At 38.0% G+C, this 20,426-nt stretch overlaps 1 protein-coding gene across 1 annotated transcript in view; it reads left to right on the forward strand.

Moving 5' to 3' along the window:
* The window catches only part of CATSPERB (cation channel sperm associated auxiliary subunit beta), a 148,583-nt gene that overhangs the window by 47,217 nt on the left and 80,940 nt on the right, over positions 1 to 20,426 (forward strand). The window contains exons 13-14 of the mRNA XM_041760294.1: positions 1,443 to 1,596; positions 12,033 to 12,177. Of these exons, the coding sequence (XP_041616228.1) occupies positions 1,443 to 1,596; positions 12,033 to 12,177 (299 nt within the window). The remainder of the gene's footprint in view (positions 1 to 1,442; positions 1,597 to 12,032; positions 12,178 to 20,426) is intronic.

Below are 20,426 nucleotides of genomic sequence, written 5' to 3' on the forward strand. Positions count from 1 at the left end.
TGCTTATTCTCCAAGAGAATATAAACTGAATTTGGTCTATATAAAGTTAAGGTTCCATAAGATGGTTAGTTTAATTGAGAAAAAAAAATTGATCCTAGCCCTACTCTAATCATTCTAGAGTAGAAAAAAAATAGTTTTCCTCTATTCACTTACGTTCAGTGATTGGGGCCCTGCAAATAAAACTGATAAGAGACAGATTAATAGGAGAAGAGAAAACAATTTATGCATGTTGTGTACACACATGTGTGTGAAAATCAGTGATGAGAAACTTGAAAATCGTTAAAATTTGGGGCTTATATATCAACTTAATAGTTTAGGGCGGCAAGTGAGAAAGGTATGCAAGGGAAAACAAGTGGGAAGATAATGGGTTAACAGGAGAACAAATAGGAGATAAGACAGTTTATGATAATTTTGTTTATACAGGTATAAGTGTTTTTCTGTCTCCTCAGGGCCATAAAACTCCCCTGGAGCAGGGATTTGGAGTAGGCTTTATTTGCATTCTCCCTTCTGGGAGTCATCTGTTCTGAAGAGGAATTAATAGTAGCCTTACGTGATCCTGGAGTCCCAGGATGGAGTCCCACATCGGGCTCCCTGCATGGAGCCTGCTTCTCCCTCTGCCTGTGTCTCTGCTTCTCTCTCTCCCTGTCTCTCATGAATAAATAAATAAAATCTTTAAAAAAATAATAGCCTTATTTCCCAGAAATTCCTGCTTTTAGTCAGAGAAGGCTTTTTCCCCCCACATCTGTTGAATTTTAAATGTCTACAGCTTAAAATAATCTCTATACCACCATGGCATATTTTGGGGTACATATTTTGACCCCCTACAATATCATGGTCTAATAGAATAGGAATGCAGTCCAGGCATCCATACTTTAATTTATTTTTTTATTTTTTAAAGATTTTATTTATTTATTTATTTATTTATTTATTTATTTGAGAGAGAGAGAGAGAGAACACAAGCAGGAGGGAGTGGTAGAGGGAGAAGCAGTGTCCCCACTGAGCTGAGCAGGGAGCCCAACATGGGGCTCAATCCCAAGACCCCAAGATCATGACCTGAGTGGAAGGCAGACACTTAACCAACTGAATCACCCAGGCCCCACCTCCCAGGCAACCACATTTTTAAAAGGTAGTTTGCCATGACAGTTGTAAGCATGCTCATTGGAATCTGTCTTTTGAGTTCAGGAATAGTTTTATAATAAACCTTCCCATGCCATTTATTATAGAATCTTGGACCAATTATTTAATCTCCTAAATTTCATGTTTAACATCTATAAGGCAGGGAAATGACAGGTGATGGTTGCTAATCCCTCCAGTTCTATGTTATTTTAATGGATGTCTCCCTATCAAAACCTGAGTAACAGGAAACACAAATTGTAACATAGTCTAGTAATATTAATGATAATATTCTTCTGATTTGTTCATAGTTTGCCTATCTATTTTTAGAAAATCACCACTGCCTCTGTGTCTGTACTAAAAGACAACAAACCAGGATTAAAACCAAAATTTCCACTTTTCATTTTTCCGTCTTCATTCTCTTCTCCTGTTGGAATGGTATTCCATCCACGAAGTCATTTTTTGTATGCCTACGGTAACCAGGTATGTACACATGAAATTTCATGCTCTAGTATATGTATAAATCATTCACTTATTTAAATCTTCTGAGTGGCTTATACAACAGGTAAAGAACAGAGTCATTCTGATAATCAGGGAAGTAGGAGGCCTGGCAAAGAGAGAAAGAGAGGAGACGAATTAGTGACAGTGAATACAAACAAATCTTTTGCAAAGTTTTGGTGAAAAGTAGAGCAGGGAAATGCAGCAATGGTAGCAGGAGGAAGGGAGATCAAGAGAAGAGTGAGAGACAGAAGGAATTAGGCTGTGCTAATGGGAATTATTCAGTAGAGAGAGAAAAACTGATGATGCAGGAGAGAGAGAAGGGAAGAATTGCTGGAGTGATATTTCTCAATAGGTGAGAAGAGATGCAATCTATGAAGTAGAAGACAGGTTGGTCTTAGGAGCCCCTATACTAACAGGAAGAAGGGTGAGTTTTTGGGTTCCAGAGCTGATAAGTGGGTAGATATAGTAATGGGAGGGTGTGGGAATTTATCTCTTATTTTCTCAACAAAAGTCAAAGTTATTTATGATGAGGATGGAGGAGTGTCAGGGGTTCAAGGAAAGAGAGAACAGAGTGAAATTGTTGCCTAGGGGCAGGGTGGGAGAGTGGATTGACTAAGGGAAGCCAGTATGATTGCTTATGCTTTGTGCTTATGAATTCCAAGTGTAACCAATTCAGCATTATGGAATGTTCTTGGCTGTGTTCAGTTTTGGGGGCCCACACATATTGGAGAAGATAGAGAGTTGTATTTAACCACAGTTGGAGTTTTACCAAGGAATTATTAAGAAGTAAAAGAGTGTACAGAAGGGAATGCATTAAGACAAATTAAAAAAATTTAGAAATCAAAGAATGAATATTAAAAAGTAGTAAACAAAGTGTTTACTTGCAAAAGATATGATTGCCCATATAGAAAACTTAAAAGATACTTACAAATTATTAAAAGAAGCAGAAGAATTTAACAAGATGGAAGGGCAAGGCATTTTCATTTATGCACATGATGAACAAATTTGAAAGCATAATTTTTATGACACTATTTATAATAGCAAAAACAAAATAAAGCAAAATGACATGCAAAACACCTATAAAGTGTGGCACCTGGCTGGCTCAGTCAGTGGAATATGTGACTCTTGATCTCAGAGTTGTGAGTTCAAGTCTCACATTGGGTGTAGAGATTACTTAAAAATAGTATCTTTAAAAAAACTATTAATAAGAATAAATCTAAGATTTCCAAGATCTAATGTGTAGAAAATTATAAACTTTATTGAAAGACATTTAAGACTTTATAAATAAATGGATATAAACATACTTGTGGACAGGAAAATTTATCTTAAAACATAATTTCTTCCTCAAAATAATCTGTAGATCTAATACAACTTTAATCAAAATCTCAAGGCTTGTTGTGGAGTTTAAGTTAATTCTAAAGCCCATATGGTATATGTCAGCTCTACCTCAGTTTAAAAAAATTTAAAGAAAATAAAAAGAGCATATATGGAAAAGCAAAAGGCCAAGAATAAGCAGGACACTTCTAAAGAAGAATAAGGATGAGAGATTTGCACTGCCAGATAGTCACACTTTTAAAATGTTGCAGTAATCATGATAATGTGGTTTTGACCCAGGAACAAACAAATTGACCAATGGAATGAAATAGAAAGTCCACGAGTAGCCCCCACCAATGTTGATAGAGGCCAAGAATTGTTTAACTCTTCTGAGAGAAAAAATGAGAGATTGCTCAAAATGAGATAAATATTGGTTACATATGGGCAATGTTGAAATACATATCTACACTGCAACATACGTCAAGTCCAACTCTTGATGGAATCATAATTTAATTATAAAAACTTTTAAAGGAAAACATAAGTGAATATCTTTCTGAAATCAGGGTAGGGAAAGCATTTTAAAACAAGACTTAAAAAAAAAGTAACCATTAAAAAAATTGCATCACTTTCATTAAAAATAATTCTGGGTATACAGGATGGCGGATTAAGAAGCTTTAGGCCCTTGTTCTCCCACAGACACATAGTCCCACAGAGTCAGCAACAGTATACATATCAGAGTGCCTTTGCAAGAGCTCTAGAGACCATTTGATTAGCTACAGCACCCAGACCAAAATAAAACCAAAAGGGATTCTAACAAAAGGGGTAGGGAAATTTGCTCATCTGTGCCCCACCCCCAACCACCATGGTGTAGCACAATGAAGAAGAAACCGAACACTCAAGGGATCCTCCCTTGTGATAGAAACAAAAGAATGGACCTTGCATGCAACACTCTGGCTCTTCTGAGGACTGCTCAAGGGACTAGTCTCCAACTTGCCTAACCCAGAGCACTGACAGGACTTGTTTGGAAACTGCCAAAATGAGGGGAGTTATGTTGGCAAGAGGGTGGAGCAGGAACCTTCAGACCCTCCCTTTCTCCCAGAGATGCCAATATAATAACTTGCAGACCAGAATACCTTTGCAAGAACTCTGGAATCCACTTGAGAAGCTACAGCATCCAGACCAACTTAAAGCCAAAGAGATTCCAATAAAAGGGGTTGGAAAACGTGCATTATTTTCCATATCCATCCACACCTCTCCTCCTATCTGACTTAATGCAGCACAACTTGGAGGAAACCTCCTGCACCAGAGATCCTCCCTCAGGATAGAAACAAAATAATTAACTGTGTGTTCAACATTCTGGCTGGACTGGGGAATTGACTGTCATCTGACTCAGAGTACTGATGGAATTGGTAGCCTTGTTCAGAAACTTGAAAACAGATATGATCAGTACAGCACTTTAGAGCTGCAGTTCTATATGCACATGCCAGGGGCAGCAAGAGCTTATGGGTGTCTGGAAGGAGAGGGATAAACTGCTTAGGCAATTTGAGACAATGAAAAACACAGTACAAGCCAGAGAAAACACACCCTTAGAAGACATTTGAGAAGTCCTAGATCCTCTAGCTTGTCTGATTGATAAGGGTCTGTGTGAAACCAGTCCATAAACACTGGGAGAAGTGGTGTGTAATCAAATGTCCACATCTCAAAATAACAGCATGACAAGGCATGCCAAAGAAACAGGGAAACATGGCCCACCAAAGGAACAGACTAAATCCCTAGAAAATGACCCTAAAGAAATGCAGAGCTATGAGCTGACAAAAAAATTTTAAACAACTGTCATAAAGATGCTCAATGCACTAGAAGAGAACATTGATAAATAACTAAAAACAATTTAAAAAAATCATGAACTAATGGAGAATATAAAAAAGTAAAGATTTAAAAATGTCAAGCAGAAGTTCTGGAGCTGAAACATGCAATAACTGAACCGAAATACTCACTAGAGGGGGTGAACAGCAGACATGGTCAAACAGAAAAATGAGCAAACTTGGAGAGAGGCTATTTGAAATAATTAAATCAGAGAACAAAAAGTGAAAAAGAATGAAAGAAAAGTGAAGAAAGCCTCAGGGATTTGTAAGGACTATCAAACAGACATTTCTATGTAATATAGGAGTAATAGAAGGAGAAGAGAGGGAAAAGGGGTAGAGAGAGCTTATTCAAAGAAATAATGGCTGAGGGATCCCTGGGTGGCTCAGTGGTTTGGCGCCTGCCTTTGACCCAGGGCATGATCCTGGAGTCCTGGGATCGAGTCTCGCATCGTGCTCCCTGCATGGAGCCTGTTTCTCCCTCTGCCTGTGTCTCTGCCTCTCTCCCTGTGTGTCTCTCCTGAATAAATAAACAAAACCTTTTAAATAAAATACTTAAAAAGAAATAATGGCTGGAAATTCCCCCATCTGAGGAAAGAAACAGGTATACAAATTAAAGAAGCTTTAAGAATTCTGATCAGAATATATCCCAAAAGACCAACACAAAATCAAAATGTTAAACATTGAAGACAAAGAGAATCTTAAAAGTCATGAGAGGAAAGTGACTTACTACATACAAGAGAACTTCCTTAAGATTATCGTTGAATTGTTCAATAGAACCCTTGCAAGCCAAAAGAGAGTGACATAATATATTCAAAATGTGGAAAGAAAAAAAAACTGTCAATCACAAATACTGTATTTGGCCGTCATTCAAAATTGAAGGAGAAATTAAGATTTTCCCAGATAAACTAAAGTTGAGGAAGTTCATTACAACTAGACCTGTTCTGAGGGGGGAAAAAAAGCTGGAGAGAGTCCTTCAAGGGAAAAATAAAGGATACCAGACAGCAACATGAAGTCACATGAAAATAGTTTTCCAATAACATAAATATGTGAACAAATTTAGTGACTTGTATTCATGTGATTTTGGTGCATAAATTCACTTTTAATGCTTGTATAGAATTTAAATGAGAAGACCACTTTTAAAAACTATAAATCTTTTTTTAATAATTTATTTTTTATTGGTGTTCAATTTGCCAACATACAGAATAACACCCAATGCTCATCCCGTCAAGTGCCCCCCTTAGTGCCCGTCACCCATTCACCCCCACCCCCGCCCTCCTCCCCTTCCACCACCCCTAGTTCGTTTCCCAGAGTTAGGAGTCTTTATGTTCTGTCTCCCTTTCTGATATTTCCCACCCATTTCTTCTCCCTTCCCTTCTATTCCCTTTCACTATTATTTATATTCCCCAAATGAATGAGAATATACAATGCTTGTCCTTCTCCAATTGACTCATTTCACTCAGCATAATACCCTCCAGCTCCATCCATGTAGAAGCAAATGGTGGGTATTTGTCATTTCTAATGGCTGAGTAATATTCCATTGTATACATGGACCACATCTTCTTTATCCATTCATCTTTCGATGGACACCAAGGCTCCTTCCACAGTTTGGCTATTGTGGACATTGCTTCTAGAAAATCCTAGAGGAGAACACAGGCAACACCCTTTTTGAGCTTGGCCACAGTAACCTCTTGTAAGATTCATCCACGAAGGCAAAAGAAACAAAAGCAAAAATGAACTATTGGGACTTCATCAAGATAAGAAGCTTTTGCACAGCAAAGGATACAGTCAACAAAACTCAAAGACTACCTTCAGAATGGGAGAAGATATTTGCAAATGACGTATCAGATAAAGGGTTAGTTTCCAAGATCTATAAAGAACTTATTAAACTCAACAGCAAAGAAACAAACAATCCAATCATGAAATGGGCAAAAGACATGAAGAGAAATCTCACAGAGGAAGACATGGACATGGCCAACATGCACATGAGAAAATGCTCTGCATCACTTGCCATCAGGGAAATACAAATCAAAACCACAATGAGATACCACCTCACACCAGTGAGGACGGGGAAAATTAACAAGGCAGGGAGCCACAAATGTTGGAGAGGATGAGGAGAAAGGGGAACCCTCTTACACTGTTGGTGGGAATGTGAACTGGTGCAGCCACTCTGGAAAACGGTGTGGAGGCTCCTCAAAGAGTTAAAAATAGACCTGCCCTACGACCCAGCAATTGCACTGTTGGGGATTTACCCCAATGATACAGATGCAATGAAATGCCGCTGGAACACCTGCACCTGATGTTTCTAAAAACTATAAATCTATGTAATGAGTATATATAAAAAGATGTAATTTGTAACATCAAGAACATAAAGTAGGAGGTAGAGCTGTTTAAGAGGACATTTTACATGCAATGAAGTTAAATTGTCATCAAATTTAAAAGAATAGTATAACTAAGATTTTTAAATTTTGAATAAAATTAAATTGATTTTATGTTAATTTTACATTAAATTAATTAAAATTAAATTTAAAGTAAAATTAAAATTTTTAAATTTTAAAGATTCTTACATTTTGAGCCACCCAGGTGCCCCAAGATGTTTTATGTTATTGCAATGGTTACCACAAAAAACATATATAGAGAATATATGCACAAGAAAATAAGGGAATCATGTAAAAAAAAAAAAAAAAAAAAAAAAAAAAGAAAATAAGGGAATCAAAAAATGTCACTGCAAATGATCAATGAAATGATAAGGAGAGCAATAAGAGAGGAAAGGAGGAGGGACAGAAAGCCACAGGACACACAAAAATAAACAAAATGGTAATAGTGAGTCCTTCCCTATCAGTAATTACTTTAGATGTATATAGATTAAATTCCCCAATCAAAAGATAAAAATAAGCTCAATGCATAAAAACAAAAAATAACAACAAAAAACCCCAGGATGCAACTACTTATGGTCTACAAGAAATTCTCTTTAGATCCAAGCACACACATAAGCTGAAAGGGAAAGGATTGAAAAGAACATTCCATGCAAATGGTAACCAAAAGAGAGCAGGGCTGTCTATACTAGTATCATAAAGAATAAACTATAAGTCAAAAAGTATTATAGGAGACAAAAAAGGTCATTATATGATAATAAAAGGTCAACTCACCAAGAAGATATAACAATTAAAAATGTTCATGTACCAAACATCAGAGCTCCTAATATATGAAGCAAACTTTAAAAGAATCAAAGTGGGGCATCTAGGTAGCTTAGCCACTGAGTGTCTGCTCAGGTCCTGGGATCCAGTCCCACATCAGGCTCCCTGCAGGGAGCCTGCTTCTCCCTCTGCCTGAGTCGCTGCCTCTCTCTGTGTGTCCCTCATGAATAAATAAATAAAATCCTTAAAAAAAAAAAAGAATCAAAGAGAGAAACAGCAACACAACAATAAGAGCCTTAATTCTCCCACTTTCAATAATGGATGGAAAAACCAGATGGAAGATAAATAAGGACATAAAAGACATGAACCACATTGTAAACCCATTAGACCTAATACACATGATCAGATGACTCCACTCAACAAAAGTAAAATACAAATATTCCTCAAATACACACAGAGCATTCTTTAGGATAGAACATAAGTGAGGCCACAAAACTAGTCTCAGCACATTTAAAGTGACTAAAATTATCTAAATACTGAATAACACATATGACTAAATGACAAAATGTCTTTTCTAATCACAATGAAATGAAACTAGAAATCAATAGCGGAAAGAAAACTGGAAAATCCACAAGTATATGGAAATTAAGTTTTTAAACAACAAATGAGTCAAAGAAGTAGTCAGGAGGGAAACTAGAAAATATGTTAAGAAAATTAAAATAAAAACAAAACACACCAAATTTATGGAAGGCAGCAATAGCAGTGCCAACAGTGGAGGTTATAGTTATAGACACACATGTTAATAAGGAAGAAAAATCTCAAATCAACAACCTAACTTTCCAATTTAGGAAACTATAAAAAGAAGAAAAAAAAAATCAAACCCAAAGTTAGCAGATGGAAGGAAATAATAGACTAGAGCAGAGATAAATGCAATAGAGAATACAGAAATAATAGAAAAAAAATCAACAACACTAAGAATTGGTTCTTGGAATGTTCAACAAAGTTGATAAACCCTTAGCTACAGTAACTAAGAAAAAAGAGAAGAGTCAACTAAAATAAAAAATTAAAGAGGACATTACAACCGATACCACAGAAATAAGAAGGATTGTGGGATTATGAAAAATTATATGGTAACACACTAGAAATACATAAACTACCAATAGTAAATCATGAAGAAATAGAAAATCTGAACAGACCAAAAACTAGTCATGAGATTGAATAAGAGATTAATATCCAGAGAACTTCTATAGCTCAGCAATTAAAAAAAAAAAGGCACTCTGATTATTGAACTGGCAAAGGACTTGAATAGAAATTTGTATATTTGAGTACCTTCCAGCAAAGGAAATCCCAGGGCCAGGTGGCTTTATTGATTGAATTGTTCCAGATATTTAAAGAATGAACACCAATCCTCCTCAAACTCTCAACCAAAAATTGAAGAGGAAGGAATATTTCCTAGGTCACTCTCGAGGCCAGTGTTACCTTAATACCAAAACCAGATAAGGATACTACAAAAAAACTAGAAATCAATATCCCTGAAGAACATTTATGCAAAACTCTTCAACAAGATACTAGCAAACTAAATTAAAGAGTGCATGAAAGGGATTACATATACTGTGACCAAGTAGGATTTAATTCTGGAATGCAATGATGGTTCAACACATGAAAATTAATAAATGTAACACACCCTATTAACAGAAGGAAGATTGAAGCCTCCACCATCATGTCAACAGGAGATGTTGAAGAGGATATGGATCAATCAGATCTCTCATCTATTGCTTATGGGAGCATAAATGACTACAAATTATTTTGGAAAGAAATTTGGCATTATTATCCTGTAAATTACAGTGGTTGCATGTGCTCTGTCTCACCAATTCCACTTTTTTTTGGCAAGGGAAACACAAATATGAGGAAACATTTTGAAATCTTCATCATGGCACTATTAGTCATAGCATTAAATACCTGAAAATGATCCAGATGCCCATGAATAGGAGAATAAATTGCAGTTGATTCACATAATAAACTATTACACAGCAGTATAAAAGCAAATGAGCTGAGCTATATGCAACACATATGACTATAAGTAAGTAGTATTAAGAGGAGGAAAAGTCAGTCTTAGAAGACAATATATGGATGGTATCTTTTTATAAATAGCCAAAAGAATAAACTCAAGCAATTTATCACCTAAACCTGCATACACATATATTGCTAAAACTGAAAAGAAAGCAAAAACCAAGGGAGCGAAAAATGCAAATTTCATTTCAGAATATTGGACATCTCTGAGGGAAGATGCAGTATAATAGGATTGGAGAGAAGGAAGAAAATGCAAAGTACTAGCAACATGCTAATTTCTGGGTTGGGATGTCAGTTCACACATGTTCATTATACTATGTAATAACATAAGAAAGATAAAAGTGAGCTGTACAGGGATCAATAATTTAGAATGGAAAAGAAAGTGTGATGAGATGCCATTGTTTTCATACAGGTAATCAGTAAAAATCTAAAGTAAATTTTTGATAATTTGTGAGGTTTTGGAATACAATGCTAGTGGGACTATAAGGTGGTTCAGTGAAATTGAAAAATCATACAAGTTTTATATATTGATAGCCTCTGACCTGGCAACTCAGTTTTTCAGTATCTGCTCTACAAACACACTTTAACATTAGTAACAGAAAGACAGATAAATGAATGCTCCTTGCCATATTGTCTGTTAACAGCTTACATTGTGATCCGACCTTTAAGTGTCCTCTGGTAGGAAAATAGAGTATCTCCAGTGTGGTGTAGCCATCATATTGGATACCATGCAGCACTAGAGAAGATTGTGAAGATCTACACGAGCTAATATGAAATGATCTGAGATGTTTTGTTGAGTGGCAAATGTAACTTAGAGAACAATAGGTACAATATGATGCTGTTTTGAGTATATTGTTCAAAATGCCTTTCCTCACCCACTGACCCACCTACCACCATGCTCAGTAGTAACATTTGCAGGAGCCAAAGCCAGAGTAATATTGGAGTCCTCATATCCTATAGTCACAGGATGTATACATAGGACATGTCTACATAGGATATATATATATACCCATGGGGGTATGGATCGTGCTACACCAGCAGTGAGCACTAATTTCTGAGTGATAGAAATCTTCACATGTGGTTCAGTAAATACTCTGTGTAATACGCACGGCCTAAACATGTAATCCAGGGCAAGGTTAAAGCTAATCTGAAGCTAATATGGCACTCAGATACAGAAAGATGTAGTTATAGAAAAAAATATACGTATAGATATAAATGTAGGATTTTAAAATATAGCAGTCGTTAGTTACCTCTAGGAAAGGACAGAAAAGACCACAGTTATATAAGATAAGGTGTAAAAGAAAATGATTTGTATGGTGGTCAAAGAAACTGCAGTGGCAACTTATAATGTTTTAAATGTATGAGAAGCTAATTTTCAGATCTAACTTGTCATTAAAATTCATTTTTTAAAAAGAACCTTAAAAATCCGGAATCTTTGTTTGACTAAGATTTAGGCCATTAAAAGAGGTGCCAAGGAAGCAGGATTCATCCAATACAGGATCCGATTTATCTTCAAACAACTCTTAGGGGGAGGAGGAGGGGAATAGAGAGACTTCCGGGGTGGAGTAGATCTGGAGATTGACTCAGGTCTTGGGACACGCCGTCGCAAGTGTCAGCATTACCACCAACACAGGCTCACAGACATACTTGCCAGAGGCTTAGAACAGAAAGCCTCCTGTCAGTAGGAGGTAAGCTCCTCCCTTCCCAGCCAGTCACCCAGCACTTCATCCTTTCATGATCAGGGGACCCCACTTGGGAGCTGATGGGATAACTCTGTTCTTTTATGCATTCATCATGCGCACTGTAGACCTGCGACTATGCCGCGTGCGCCTCGTCCAAACCCCAGGAAGAAGCTACACAGGTCATTGACTGGGTGGGTAAGGAGTCTGTGCACCTGCAGGCACCTGATGGGTGTGGAAGTTTCCGAGGGGCCCTGCGCTGGGGCTTCGCTGAGTAGGGAGCTTATATGTGCAGACAGGGTAACGGTGACCGTTGGGGGGCAGCCCCTTAATGAAACATCATCTGTTTGTTCCCTCAGATATGGCTTTCAATCGACGGCGGCAACACTTTCGAATTATTAGCTGACTTTCATGATGATATCATAAAGAATACTTACCATAGCTTTTATACTTCAGACATTACTTTTGTTTCCCAAAGTGGAAATGTCTACCTGACAAAGGCAGGTGAGAAATTCACTTTTATTCATAGAAGAACTACATGTGAGCAGGGATTTGAAGATATATGAAAAAAAAAAAACACCTGTCGTATTAATCAACTAATCTTAAGGTCTCAAACCTATTAGGGGTGACAGATTTTTTTAAGTTTATTATTTTTTAGGATTTTGTGTTTTTATTTGTGAGAGACACAGAGATAGAGGCAGAGACATAGGCAGAGAGAGAAGCAGGCTCCCTGCAGGGAGCCCGTTGCGGAACTCTATCCCAGGACCCCGGGGTCACGACCTGAGCCGAAGGGAGACACCTGACCACTGAGCTACCCAGGGGCCCCTAAAAGTTATTTTTATTGTGGTAAAATACACATAACAAAGTTGACCATCTTACTCATGATTAAGTATGAGTATTAAATATTGGTGGTTCAGTGCATTCAAAATTCCTGCAGCCATGAGCACCTCCGTCTCCAGAACTCTTCCCATCTTGTAAAACTTAAATGCTATATACCTTAAAAAAAATAAATCCTCATTTCCCCCCTTCCCACAGCCCCAGTTACCACCATTCTACTTTCCAACTGTATGATTTTGACTGCTCTAGGTCCCTCATATAAGAAGAATCATCCAGGATTTGTCCTTTGGTGAACACGTTATTTCACTTAGCATCACGTCCTTAGGGTTCATCCATGTTGTAGCATGTGTCAAGATTCCCTTCATTTGTAAAGCTAAATAACATTCCATTGCATGTATGTATATATATGTATATACTGCATCTTGCTTATCTATTCATCCATCAAGGGACATTTGTGTTGCTTCCATGTTTTAGCTACATAGGTGTACAAATATCTCTTTGAAACTCTGCTCCAAACTCTTTTGGGCAGATACCCAGACGTGGAATTCCTGAATCATATGGTAGTTCTATTTTTAATTTTTTGAGAAATTGCATTTCTTCTTTTCCACTGTAGCTGTACCATTTTACATTCTCACTGCCAGAATAAAAGAGTTCTAATTTCTCTACATCCTTGTGAACACTTGCTATTTTCTGGTTTTGGTTTTTGGGTTGTTTGTTTTTTCTCCCCCGCTGGGTGGATATAAAAAATTTTATTAAACCAGCCTCATTTCTGTATATGTACATTTAGATTATTATCAGTATTTTGCAATTAGAAATTATTCCAGAATGTGTACTCATGTACATATTATTTTTATATGGACTTAGATGAATATTTCCAGAGTATATTCCTAAAAAATGAAATTGCTGGGTTAGGGTGTAAATGCATTTATAGTTCTATTAGAAGGGCCAAATCCCATTCCATAGACACTCACTTGCTCCCAGTAATACGTGGGAGTCAACAGTGGGTGCTCAAACTTTAAAAAAAATTTTAATAGTCAAATTTTTATTTTTAAAATTTTATTTAAACTCAATTTGCCAACTTATAGTATACTACCCAGTGCTCATCTCATCGTGTGCCCTCCTTAATGCCCACCACCCAATTACCCTCTCCTATCCTTTTGTAACCCTTTGTGTTTTTCTTCATCATTGTCATCCTAATGAGTGTGAAGTAGTATCTCATAGTTTTGATTTGTGTTTTCCTTAATGTTAAGCATCTTTTCTTGTGCTTATTAGCCATTTGTATATCTTCTTGGGAGAAACCTCTATTCAAGTCACTTGCCAACTTATTAATCAGATTTCTTGAGGTTTATTATTATTATTATTATTATTATTATTACTAAGTTGTAGAAGCTCTCTATTCTGGATATTAATCCCTTATCAAACATTTTCATGGGCTGCCTTAAATCTCCTTGGTTACGTAAATTCTAAGTATTTTTTGGATGATGTTATAAACGGAATTGTTTTCCTAATTTTCTTTTCTGATTATTCATTGTGAGTGTATTGAAACACAACTGATTTCTGTGTATTGATTTTAAAGCATGCCACTGAATTCACGTATTCTAACAACTTTTTTGTAGGACCATTAGGGCTGCTACATATAGAATCATATCACTGTGAGTAGAGGTGATTTTGCTTCTCCCTTTGTGATATGTATGCCTTTTATTTATTTTTTTTTTTGCCTACTTGTGCTGGCTAGAACTCCTAGTACTACTAGGTTGAACAGAAGTGGTGAAAGCAGACCACCTTGCCTCATTCTTGATCCTGGAGGAAAAGCTTTCAGTCTTCTACCATTGAGTATATCATAGTTCACTATGGATTTCTCATATATGGCTTTTATGATGTCGAGGTCATCTCCTTTTTTTTTTTTTGAGGTCATCTCCTTTTATTCTTAGTCTGTGGAGTGTTTTTATCATGAAAAGATCAGAATGCAGATTCCCAATATTTGGAGGACAGGGTCTTTTTTTGCCCACCCTGGCTCTGGGAATATGTGCACAGCTGCCTACTGGGAGGCTCAAGCGGAGGAGAGGCAATTCCTGCTACAGGCCATAGTGTCCACATCCACACCTTCCTCCAGGGTTGCAAGCCTCCAATAGACCCCAGAATTCCAAAATAATTAACATCAGAGACATTCTGCCAATGCAACTGTCGTCCAGGTGAGGAGACAGGTTCCTGGTGCTCTCTACTGCCTTCCCAGAATCTTTGGGGGGTGATGGGGTTTTAGGATCCTATGAAAGCCCTCTAGAGGGGACCCTGAAACACCATGCTATGCTCCCATTTACAGCTTCTGTGAGGTTTTACTTCCCCACAAGACAATAGTCACTCCTGTTTACTGAGCTGTGTTTGTGCTGAGCATGTTACAAACACCATCTTGCTTAACGTTCACAGCACTGACGGCAGCAGGTCATGTTAGCCTGCTTGTACAAACACAACTGATACAAATAGAATCACACATGGCTTGTAGGAGGTGGCATTGTGTAAATGGTGCATGGCTCTCCATCCACATTAATTCTGGGATCTCGGTGGTCAAGCCTACATAGCTTCTCTCAGTTTATTTGTCCGGCAGAAGAAACAGTGTGTATTGATTGACCTTGTTGACCAATGCCCAGTCTTTTCCAACTCAGTTGACACTTTGTTAACCCATCTCAAAGCCTGGAAAGATGAAAGAACACACTTCTCTATTTTAGTCTGTGTCTGTGTCTCTGTGATCTGCATTCTCACTTTGTTTTGTTATACAATTTTTAGGTTTTTGAGGTCGTGTTCTGTGGAGTCTATTTATTAAGGTCCTTTAATGAAAAATATGGGGGAAAATTTACCTCCTCTTGGGATAGACTTTGTCTCAACTGGATTCTTTACATCTTTTATATGCTGCTAGTGCCTTCTTTTCCTTTTCTTTCCCTTTCCCCTCTGCTCCTCCTGGGCTTCCTCTTTACTCTTTTTCCTTCTTCACGTCTTCTCTTCTATCTCTGCTCTTCCTTTCATTTTCCCTAGTTCATCATTAAAGTGCGTGTAGCCCTAGTCAGACCTTCTATTTGCTGTAGTGTACTCTAGGTATTCTAACATACCCTTGAGACCTGCTTGCTTCACCTTATTGAGGTAGCCTCTAGACTTGTTTTCTCAATACAGTGTCTTGGAAGGTAGTAAACCTGGCTACCCTCAAGAGGGCTTGATTTTTTCCCTCTGAGTACCATTTCCTCCTCTGTCAACTTCTCTCCTGTTAAGAGCATGTTTCTGAGAAGTCCCTCTTCCTTTTCTTAATATGACCTCAAAGGACTGGGTGTAGAGCATTGTGACCTATTCCATCAAAATTTTCTCTTTCTTCCCTTAGTGCGTGCTTTTGCATGTTTTGGCATATTGTTCTCTTTCCTTTCTTGATTGCTGCTGGTAATTTTTACTTTGCCACTTATTTTTGTGGTAAAATATACCCAGCATGAAATTTAGCATTTTAGCCATGTTTAAGTGTACAGTTCAGTTGGGGTGACGAGCAGAAGCAGACTCCCCGCTGAGTAGGGAGCCCAATGTAGGACTCAATCCCGGGACTCTGGGATCATGACCTGAGCTGAAGGCAAGCAGTCAATCATTTGAGCCCACCAGGTATACTGTCAAGTCTCATTTTAGTCAAGTTTTTATTGGAATGACTCTTTTTTTATTGATTTCTATGAGTTTTTAATGTATTATGGATGTGAGTCCTCTTTTAGAAACATAACTTGCAAACATCTCTTTCCATCCAATGGCTTGTCTTTTCTATTCTCTTTATGGCATCCTGTGAGGAGCAGAACTATTCATTTTTTAAAGTTCATTTTGTCAATCTTTGCTTGTATGTTTAGTATTCTTCTTATATCCTGTTTGAGAAATCTTGGCTATCCCAAAGTTATGAAGGTATTTTCCTGTTTTCTTCTAGGAGCTTGTTTTAGATTTGGTATATAGGTCTATGTGAAATTTCTATTTTTGTGTGTTGTATGGAGTGAGGTTCTTTTCTCCTCACACAGCTGCCGAATTTTCTAATGTGGCCTTTAGTTGAATATTCAAGGTCATAAATAGATTGTTTTTGTAAGTTCTTCCATAAAAGTCATACCACCCTGTAGTCTTTGGAAAAAACATAATTGTTATTGTTGTCATGTACAGCCACCCCGTTTGATCATGTGTAGTGTATTTGACATGTAAAGTGTTGTCCCCCACAGACATGCTACCCCATGCTATACACCAGTAATAATTTGAGTCATTGTGATGCCCTTGCTTGCTGTGGATTACCAGTGTCACAATAGCAACTTAGCATAGAGGTCATCTGGGCATTCCTTAAATATGTGAGCAACTCAGTCCCAGAATCCAGTCTATTATCCAGGGACATTTCCAGTAAATACTGTGTCAGTTACAGTCCTGGCTGGAAACATAATTCCACTCAAGTGTTTCACCTGAAGAGCCTCTATAAGGGGATTATTTGCAGAGCAATGGACCAAGTTAAAGGAACCAACAATGATATTAAAATATCCAGAAATTAGCAATGGGAGGGCACTCTTACAGTTCCTTTGATTTGAGGTGTAATGCAAATAAATAGGGGATGGATAAATAGATAGATAGATTGATCGATCAATAGAGAGATAGTAGATAGGTAATAGCATCATCTAAGCCCAGTCAAAGCTGAAATGGACTGGGGGCCACCCTGCAAGAGGCATAGTGTAGGAGGCTCAAAGCTATCGTCAGACTGCATCAGTAAAGTGGGAAGAAAACTAGGAAGAACTATCTAGACCTTCTCCCCTTCCCTTGTTCTTCCCTCCTTCTAGAGCTTTTCATTGGCCAAATCCGATCAGAAGGCATCTGGAAACATAGCACGAGTATTGCAATTCATAGGGGTCCACCTCCAGTGTACCAGACAGAGAAGAGAAAGTCTGGGGGTGGGTCTGGAGAAACAGAAAATAGAAAATAAATAGCACACTGATGTTTCTAGCCAAACTGTGGAAGGAGCCTCAGTGTCCACCGAAAGATGAATGGATAAAGAAGATGTGGTTTATGTATACAATGGAATATTCCTCAGCCATTAGAAATGACAAATACCCACCATTTGCTTCAACGTGGATGGAACTGGAGGGTATTATGCTGAGTGAAATGAGTCCATTGGAGAAGGACAAGCATTGTATGTTCTCATTCATTTGGGGAATATAAATAATAGTGAAAGGGAATAGAGAGGAAGGGAGAAGAAATGGGTAGGAAATATCAGAAAGGGAGACAGAATATAAAGACTCTTAACTCTGGAAAACGAACTAGGGGTGGTGGAAGGGGAGGAGGGTGGGGGCTGGGGGTGACTGGGTGGCGGGCATTGAGGGGGGCACTTGACGGGATGAGCACTGGGTGTTATTCTGTATGTTGGCAAATTGAACACCAATAAAAAATAAATTTATTATTACAAAAAAAAGAAAAAGAAAATAAATAGCACATATAGTAAAACAAAAATCAAAATAGACTAGGCAAGATTACTTTGGAAACAGTAAAAATAACACCAAAGAAAATGGAACTGAATTGTCAATCCAAGTGATAAACAATTACATATCATAGATATAAACTAAGAAACACATCCACATGTAGAATGGATGCATAATTAAGTGGGAAGAATCTAAAATGATAAATATAGACACTAAAGATTGAGAGACTGCAAGTTGTAGGAATTTCCAGTAATGAATAGGGGTGATGTCTCTGTTTCTCCACCTATAGGTCCCATTCATTCCCTCTGATGTGAATGAATGCGTGGATGGATGGGTGAATGCATAAATACTGAAAATACAAAAAACTATAAAGGAGGGCAGCCCGGGTGGCTCAGTGGTTTAGCACCGCCTTCAGCCCAGGGCCTGATCCTGGAGACCTGGGATCAGGTCCCACATCAGGCTCCCTGCAGGAAGCCTGCTTCTTCCTCTGCCTGTGTCTCTGCCTCTCTCTCTATCTGTGTCTCTCATGAATAAATAAATAAAATATTTAAAAAAATCATAAAGGAAACCCAAATCGACAATGTGATTTTAACTAAAAGCTAAAACACATCTGAATTATTTGAAATAGAGAATGCAAATCAACTTTAAAGGTACAAAAAAAAAAAAAAAAATCAAGCCAGTCTTGGATTTTGCTGCTTCAGCAATGAATCGTCCATACTCTTCTACAGAAAGTTCAGAGAAAAATAATATTACCCACGAACTTGGAGCCAACTCAGCTGGTTGTTCATATGCAAAGCCAACAGAAGAATGTTGTAAAACCTATATATAATAAAATCTGAGGTTCATTGATTGTAAGATGACCTTGTTCTGTTGACACAAGGAGAAACTTCCAACTGAACTTTCACACATTGTTTTAAACAGTGATCCTGAGTGATGAATGGATTATTGTCATGCTATTTCCCCTGCCCACCATGGCATGTGGCATGTCGTCAGGCAATCATTTTGAGTGTATTTCACTAGCAAAAGATAATGTAATTTCAAATACTTGTGAGTTTTTTTCCTTTCTTATGTCCTAGAAAACACTCAGTTGTGGCTGTACTAGGAAATACAAAACTGCAGTCCTTCTTCCAGCATTGTTTGCTGTATTATTGACAAATATATGCCCTGCTTTGTTTTCTTCCCTCACTGCACCTACAGTAACTTTGTTTCAATGCCAAATTATGATGTAATAATTTTTAAGTATTTTAAAGCATTTTAAGCATCAGTAAAATTTAAATGTTATTATACTAGGGTTCCGGGAAACTCCCTAAGTGAGGGACAAAACTGAGCTGACTTAAGGCACAGTCAGGGGAGCAATTGAGCCCTGTAGCATAGGGGCCACCTGCTGGATGATAACTGCCAAGACATCGCGATTATAAAAGTAATCTCAGGCAAGATGTTAAAATGCGAAGAAAGTGTATTTTACAGTGACAGATGAACTATAGCATGTTGAGCCTTAGCAGTAGTAATGGTCACTTCTATGTGTCAACTGATGGGGCCAAGGGGTGCCCAGATTAAACAATGTGTGTGTGAGGACATTTCCAGATGAGGTTAGCCTTTGAATCAGTGGGCTCAGTGAAGCAGCCGGCTCTCCCCAGCCTGGGTGGGCATCTAGTCTGCAGAGTGAAAGGGTGAAGGAAAGTGGAATTCACCCTGTTTGCTTCCTGGGACTGGGCCTTGAACCAGCCCTCTTTCTGATTCTTGCTTCTCGCTGATGTGTCCTCTGATATGGGAGCTTGAGTTACTCCGGGGGGGGGGTCCCCTGCTTCTCAAGCCTACAGACAGCAGATCACAGGACTGCTCAGCCTCCACGATGGCATACGCTGATTCCTCATGATAAGCCTCTTTCCATATTGTGTTTGTGCTGGGTGACAGGTGCAAGTGGTGAGAAGAGCTTGGGTTCTCTACATATCTCAAGGTGAATGTCGGTAGGATTTGCTCATGGGCTAGATGTTGGGTGTGAGAAGAAGAGGGGAGTTAAGAATGACACCAAGGCGGGGGCAGGGCAAGATGTCAGAGGAGTAGAGTCCCCAAGTCACCTGTCCCCACCAACTTACCTAGATAACTTTCAAATCATCCTGAAAACCTATGAATTCAACCTGAGATTTAAAGAGAGAATAGCTGGAATGCCACAGAGAGAAGATTTTGCACTTCTAACAAGTACAACTCGTTTTTAGCCACTCTGCACTGAGAAAAATGACTAGAAAGAAGAACTCACCACAAAAGAAAGAATCAGAAACAGTACTCTCTGCTGCAGAGTTACAGAATTTGTATTAAAATCCAATGTCAGAAAGCTAATTCAGAAGCACAATTATAAAGCTACTGGTGGCTCTGGAAAAAAGCATAAAGGAATCAAGAGACTTCATTACTGCAGAATTTAGATCTAATCAGGCCAAAATTAAAAATCAATTAAATGAGATGGAA

Source organism: Vulpes lagopus, chromosome 6 (genome assembly GCF_018345385.1).
Source record: "Vulpes lagopus strain Blue_001 chromosome 6, ASM1834538v1, whole genome shotgun sequence".
In the NCBI taxonomy this organism is placed as follows: Eukaryota; Metazoa; Chordata; class Mammalia; order Carnivora; family Canidae; genus Vulpes; species Vulpes lagopus.